This window comes from Penaeus chinensis, chromosome 6, assembly GCF_019202785.1.
Source record: "Penaeus chinensis breed Huanghai No. 1 chromosome 6, ASM1920278v2, whole genome shotgun sequence".
Classification (NCBI taxonomy): Eukaryota; Metazoa; Arthropoda; class Malacostraca; order Decapoda; family Penaeidae; genus Penaeus; species Penaeus chinensis.
The window spans coordinates 24,875,970-24,883,469 of record NC_061824.1 but is presented as its reverse complement, the minus strand read 5'-3'; the positions used below and the strand labels follow the sequence as shown (position 1 = coordinate 24,883,469).

At 35.8% G+C, this 7,500-nt stretch overlaps 1 protein-coding gene across 4 annotated transcripts in view; it reads right to left on the bottom strand.

Annotated features, from left to right (window-relative positions):
* Positions 1 to 7,500, bottom strand: part of LOC125026374 (vacuolar protein sorting-associated protein 54-like) — a 25,051-nt gene that overhangs the window by 12,232 nt on the left and 5,319 nt on the right. For 2 of the 4 annotated variants that reach the window (XM_047614777.1, XM_047614776.1), the window contains exons 2-7: positions 5,158 to 5,291; positions 3,105 to 3,262; positions 2,833 to 2,948; positions 2,211 to 2,424; positions 1,868 to 2,016; positions 1,593 to 1,735 (exon numbers count right to left, since the gene is read on the bottom strand). In XM_047614777.1, coding sequence (XP_047470733.1) covers positions 1,593 to 1,735; positions 1,868 to 2,016; positions 2,211 to 2,424; positions 2,833 to 2,948; positions 3,105 to 3,262; positions 5,158 to 5,267 — 890 coding nt within the window. In that variant the 5' untranslated portion in view covers positions 5,268 to 5,291. The remainder of the gene's footprint in view (positions 1 to 1,592; positions 1,736 to 1,867; positions 2,017 to 2,210; positions 2,425 to 2,832; positions 2,949 to 3,104; positions 3,263 to 5,157; positions 5,292 to 7,500) is intronic. The other 2 variants (XM_047614779.1, XM_047614780.1) reach the window with 2 other exon arrangements.

Here is a 7,500-nt window from a genome sequence, read left to right as displayed (position 1 = left end):
TGTGTTCACTGTAGTATTATTTTGTGAAATGTCTCTGCACCTATATAAATGGCTCTACAAGTACCGAGCCATAGAATAAACTTTGTGACCTCACCTGATTTCACCTTTTCTTGAGTTTGCAGGAAATATGATTTTCTTTTACTAATGCTAACAATATCAATGCTCTTTTCATTATCATAGACATTATAATTATCATAATGTTACTGACATTGTAATCATCATAATGTTACTGACATTATAATTATCATAATGTTACTGACATTATAATTATCATAATGTTACCGACATTATAATTATCATAATGTTAATGGCATTATAATTATCATAATGTTACTGATATTTCTGAAAGTCAAGCAAAAGTGTATACAGGTGAGAGAGGTTTTACTCATAACTGACACATTGGTAACTTAGTAACAGTGAGCCATCTAAGTGTGAAGACAATTAATAAACTAAACTTACAGTGAGTATGGCATGTACATACATGCCATACACCTGCATTGGATTAATGAATCAACCAATCTATGTTGGGTACCTTCAAGTGAAAAAAAAAAAAAAAATCCAGGTGGTAGCTATAGCAATGAGTGCCTGCTGCTGAGGACCCACACATGAGGCACAAGTTGCAGGCAACTCAACAGGAGCTTCAGGAGTGGGTGTCTTATATGTTTCATTAGTGAGATACCTGTCATTGATGGGTTGAGGCTCCCATCCTCCTTTTCCAGTATTTTTTAACCTGTTAGATCTGGCTGACTGGGATACCTCATCATGGTCACACCAGCTAAGGGCCAGGGTGACAGGAGAATCTCACCATGGGATATTGTTGCCGAGTAGCATTTGGCTTTTGAAGGGATATTGATTCTTCAGGCCTTTAGAATGGGGCTCTTGCATCAATTTCAATGGGAAATGTGGGTATCTGTGAGCTATGCAAGGAAGAGCACCAGCACCACAGAGGATACCATATCTACATGCAGGAACCAAATCCTGCACCACCATTACCAGCAGGATAAGAAGTGTTATGGAAAACTGAATAATACAAAAAGACCAATATATACCATAATAACACAGTGTTATTCACTGTTACTGTTACTGCACAAAGTGTAAACCACCTGGAGAACTAATATGGAGTCTACACAACAAATGAAAAATGGCAAAACAGCTAAACCATATCTGGAGAAAAAGAGCTAATAGCATTGCAAAGAGGAGGCAAGGAGTCTTGATACCATCCATGAGTGTTCATGTAGGCGGAGGCCTTCAACCCACACACCCAGGAGAGTCACCATCTGAGTAAGCCTGAAGCCAGGATTTTGGTCCACATGCAAGCCATGATGCACCTGGATCTAACAGGTTAATACTCACAGGTTAATAAAAATGCCCCTGAAATAGCTGTTTACCTTGTTTTTCTTTTTCTCTATTGTCTTGGTTGTAATACTGTGACAACAAATATTTTACTGCTTAGCAAATGATCAACATGCAGCAAAGACACCCAATTTATAAATCTCTTCACACCAAAAAGACTTGAATAATAAGTCACAGAAGTTATAAACAGTTCTTCTGGAAAATAAAATATATAAATAATATACAAAGTAGCTTAATACCTGAGAGCAGATACAGCTGCATGGTTAAGTTTCAGCTGTTCCATTTGGGCATTAAGATATGTCATAGTGTCAAAAAAGGCTGATGATTTTCTTGATATCTGCCTGCTCATGTCCATTTCAACAGTTTCTAAGTAATGAAAGAGCTGCAAAAGATAAGAAAAAGAATGTAAAATCAGGCTTGTGTTTTCAATGGCCGCTGACAAAATAAGACTGAGTTTTTCTGTTTCATGTTTCCATACATTTCAGGCTTTGCTTATCATCTACAATATACATACCTTTTCTTGTAAAATCTTTGCATTCTTAACGCAAACACCAGAGGAAGATACATGCGTAAAAACAGAGAAAAAGGTCTCTGGATCCTCCAAATTAAATGTACTGGAGAGGAAGATGTTAGGAATACCCTCCTGTGGCAACTGGTCTGAAACTGGAAGTTTCATCAAAACTTATTAAATCACACAAAATGTAATCAATCAGTATAAGTGTGTAAATATTGAAAGTAACAAATATAGTATTTCATCACTTAATACCTACAAAAAATATTACAATATTAAAAAAGAGATAACTAGAAATTTTCAATAAAGCAGCAAGTCTGAGAAACCAAAAGACAGGAACACAAACCTCTGGAGCTTGGACTTAAGAATGAACGTTGTGAGTTGTCTTGCGCCTTACTGGCCTGAACTGAGGCTAGTCTTGACAGTAACTTCTGTCTCCTTCTAAGCCTTCTTACATAAGATTCTACATGTTTGGCCGTAACTTGTGGAAGCGCGACATGAGGAGGGATCTCTTTTATTTCCACAAAACTCTCTCCCCATGTTCTAGTGAAGAAATCTCTCTGAAAATAAAGTTACCAATTAAAACAGTGAGATATAATCAACTTATGCTAGTATACAAATTTACACACAATGAAATTACACATTCAAACACTTATGCAAACAGAAACACAAGCAAACAAACTCAAAAGAAGCTTTTTGTAAATCCTTGAAAAATCTAAACAGACACACCAACAAACAGCATTCATTGCAACAAATATAGAAAAAGGAATGAATGAGAATGAATAGCTTTACAGAGCAAGAGATGTATTTGACCCGTTTTGACAATGTCTTCATCACACATACATTTATTTTTGATAAAGATATACTCAAAACCAGTCAAATAAATTACTTGAACTGTGAAAACATTAATTTTCATTCATACCTTTTTCTACAAGACACTCCAAAGCACATGAGACCTGGTGCCTCACCTTCATTCCCCTACGGGGGTCGTTTAGGACAGCAGCTACATTTTGGGTTGAAGAAAAGACACCCCATTTCTCTTCCCTTCCTTGTGTCTGAGCTTTTGAGATCACTCCAGAGCTCCCTGAAAAATTAGATAAAAACAAACGTATGTATGTAAAAAGAAAAAGGGGTTCTACTGTAGTTTTCCAATTCTCAAAAAAAGAAAAAGAAAAACCATGACCTGAATCTAATACAATATCATTTCATAACTATATTTCCAAATAGTTTTCACACTCACCTTTACTGAACATAGTGAAAGCATGGTGTTTAAGCACGTGATCCTCATAGTCTTTGTCACTCACTCCCTCTAAAGGCAATGATGAGCACACACCATTGTAGCCATAACGACAAACAAAGCTTCCACCTTCCTTTGTGCAGTGACATTCACGGATATGTCTGCAATGTTCGATGTACAGGTTTAGGGGTATCTTCACAGCTATATTTCACAAGAGTTGAATTGTCATTGAGATGAATGCAACTTTTTATAATATTACAAAAATACGTAGGTATACCTGTCATTATTTCAATTCAAATGTCTCAAATAGAATGCTTCACAAAAAACAACGATCAAGTGAAGAAAGAAAGAAAGAAAGAAAAGTTCTGATTCACAGCATCAGTCTTCCTACATAAAGCAACCAATGTCAGATGCAGCACATACATAAACTGCACAAGATTCAATAATATCACTGACATATAAACTGGTGAGAACATTATCTACATGCAAATACAATGAATGAAAGGAGGAGCCAGTGAGAGGTGAGAAGACAGACTGACGGATGGACAGACAGACAGACAGACAGACAGACAGACAGACAGACAGACAGACAGACAGACAGACAGACAGACAGACAGACAGACAGACAGACAGACAGACAGGCAGGTAGGTATGCAAGTAGGCATGCATGCAGACAGAAAGATAAGCAGCCAAGCAAGTAGGTATGCAAGTTGACTTGCTGGCAGGCAGGCAGGCAGGCAGTCAAGCCAGATAACAAGCAGGTAGATATGTAAGGAAATGAGAGTCTGAGCAAGACCAAAGGAAAATCTACAACGGCAACTGCAAGGGAGAAAACCAGTCAGAATGAGTCTTTAAATCAGATTGAATATCTGATACATAACCAGAATACAATAAGAATATGGTCTCAATTAGCACAAAAAAGGTGGAATGGGCATATAAATGAGAAATAAATAATCATTACAAGCAACAGATCAAGAGTCAGAAATATCAGAATTAGAAAATGAGGAAAAATCTTTGGAAATGGAAATATTATTTTTCTTATTATTATCTTTTCAGTGCGTGATTTTGTCAAACCTGACTGTTGTGTGGAACTGATATATGATCCCTTCCCCCCTGAGGGTTCATCACAGAAGAAAAAATTTAAAAAAATGCATGTGAAACAGCCAAATACCTATTGAAAAACCATGCTCCCCCCCATGCAACCCCCCACTGAGCCAATATGTGATTTACCCGACCCAAACAAGCCCAACCAAACCCAACCCAAGCCATCCAACCAAACCCATCAAAATGCAGTACAGCCAAACTTAACCCAGCTAAATCAAATCCAATCCAATCCAACCTAATTGAACCCAAAATGCATCTGCCCTTATGCTCTCATAGAAGAAAAGTTGTTACTTTGGTTTGGACAGTTAAAGGAGCTTGTAAAAAATGCCCCAAATTTCATACTCATACATCAAAAACACCAGTTGTTAAAAACTGAATAGTGATTTTCCACCACTAGTATTTACTGCTAGGCAGCAGATAAAAGGGCCAGCTGATGATACTGATGAGTCATCTTAATTAACAACATTAGTAACAATTAACACAGACAGATACATAAATGTCAGTCTGACAGGATCAAATGGTTGAATGTAGTACATAAAGGAGACTAAAACTAATAATTAGAAACTATACATGAGTCTAAATGTGTGTGTATGTGTATGTGTGTGCATGTGCATGTGCATGTGCAAATGCATGTGTGTGTGTGTGAGTGCATACATGTGTGCATACGTTAATAACAGTATTCATGAATTTATGATACCCATCATCAAGAAATGATTAATGATAACCATAAACTGACAAATTCTACCTACTCCCTGAAATCCCATACAGTATCCTCCAATGTAACCAATGCCTGGATACACACATGCAAACTTACAAACCTGTGTGATAATGCAATCACATTTTTGCAACCATATACTAAAATAAAAAATGTGTGAAGCATTTTACCATGCAATGCTGGAACATTTGCAAAAAAAAAATCATTAGTAAAAGCAACCAAACATGCATCACTCACTTGAGGAAATCATTAGGGACTTTGAAGATGCGTCCCTGACAGTACAGACACTGACGCCAACCATTTGCCGCCACTGTGGACGACCCTAGGCCACTTCCCACTTCAGTCATTATGCATGTTCATTATGCTAGCAACTGTTAGTTTGGAGAATCAGAAAGACAGTATGTTAATGCACACAAGCCTCTACAAGTGACAGAACCTTACTAATTTGCAATATATAACTATGAAGGAGAAAATAAGATATAAAGCACAGAGAAAAATTACCTGGATATCAGATAACCCAATAGTGATTTTTTTACAACACCTTTTACAGCTGAACAAAAACAAAAAAAAAAATAGGAAGATTTATAACTACTTCTTCACACAAAGTTGTGGTAGTTCTTTACAGTACAGATGCACTCAGCAGCAACTAATTGTCACAGCAATCTAAATTGCCATGACTGGGCAACTGCCTGAGGGGAGGGTTGATGGGGGGCTCTGCTCCCCAACAACCCGAGCAAACATTGTTTTCACCTTGGTATGCATGGTAAGATAAAGCTGAAACTAAGAAGCATGCTTTCTGTGATTTTTTTCTTTTATATGTGGCAGATTATCTTTTGTACCAATGACTACAACTTTTTATCCTCCACAAGAATATCATCTTTATTTTGCCCTAGCTTAGTGTGTCCATAATATAAAGATTAACTAAAATTGTAAAAGTAACACAAAATGAATAAGACAGTAGTATAAAATGGAATCAATATATAAAATCATAATGTCCAGATGAATAACGTACAAACAAATGTCAACAAAAACACATGGACTGACCACTATCACAATCAAATATATATTGATGTCACTATTAAATCATATTCAGGCTCACTTTCATCTTTAACTTTCAGTACATCCCATAGATTCACTAGGTATCCACAATGACAGGGTACTGGGTACAATCATTCATCTGAAGAACCAGTAAGAACCTCTCTCAATTTTTTTTTTTTTTTTTTTAATATCTGCTACATTAATATATTTACTAAAAATCAATCATAGCTTAATGAATGGGATTAACAATATCAAACTGTATAACAGTTTAATTTATATATCAACATAATGTACAATTGACAAAAGCATATATATATGGCATCTCCGACATTTCCTATCTTGACACTCATAAAGTAAATAATTAATAAGAATTACACAGATAATGACAGTAGGTACCTACACATGATAAAATACTGTTAACCCTAAAATTAAAAATTAAAAATTTCAAGAATCTGAATAAACTGGCAAACTCCATTATTTTGTGTTGGATCACAAAACAATCATATTTTGCCTTTCAACTGGCTTAAGCTTTCCCATGTTAAACCACTTTATAAAGAAATAATGTTAATGTTAAAGAGTCAAAAGAAAAGTTTGATAATCAAACCACCCGAATACAATGGCAGATTTCACACTTTTGTGGACTGTGGCAAAGTATCATTGTATGTCCCATTTCTGGTGATATAAATCTCATTATCATTCAAGTTCCTTTGATTCTGAGAAAGCCAGTTTTAAATTTATTAGCTTTATACATTTATACAGCGATATTTTAACAAGTTGGTCTCTTCTTATCCCCACTCAAGCTCACTAAACTTGTATCAATGCTAGATGACATGCTTTGAGATGGAAAAATTACTGAAGTACTGTAGATGAAGGGAAATTTCAAGACACCATTGACAGTTTGTCTTCTTCCGTCCCTATGAACTTTGTATAAATCCTGATACCTCATAGTCAAAAGGTTAACCTGTTGACTTCAGGATGGCAAATATACATGCTATATCCAAAGTTCTTTCAGTTTATTAAGAATTAAGAATTCTGATATTTATCACTACTAACCCTGTATGTATACAAGGACCCTTATACAGCTTCATCAAAACAACCGAGTCCTTCCAGGTGCCTGACCTAGGAAGTGCTGAATGCTGCACTGGTCATGACTGACAATAAACATTAAGCCTGAACAAGAGCCTGGAGGTACTGTCAGTCAAGGGAGACTTCTGGTTATTACCATATTTCTAGAATTATAAATAAGTCAATTGGGATCCTTAACAAATCTTGGGTTACGTTATGGTTATCCCATAGGTAACAGATTAACAATTTATATCTACCTGGTATAACAATGTATATCTAAATGATAAATATATTATCCTGTTCTTCCCTCTCTATAAGTAGGATTTCACCTAGAGTCAGTTGTGTTTGCAATTTTAAAGACCAATTAATACCCATTTTCATAAAACTATTTGTACTAATAAACTAATTCACTCCTTCGGAAGCTGACCTATGGATATATGATATAAAAAATGAGGAAATTACATTTTGACATTAGGA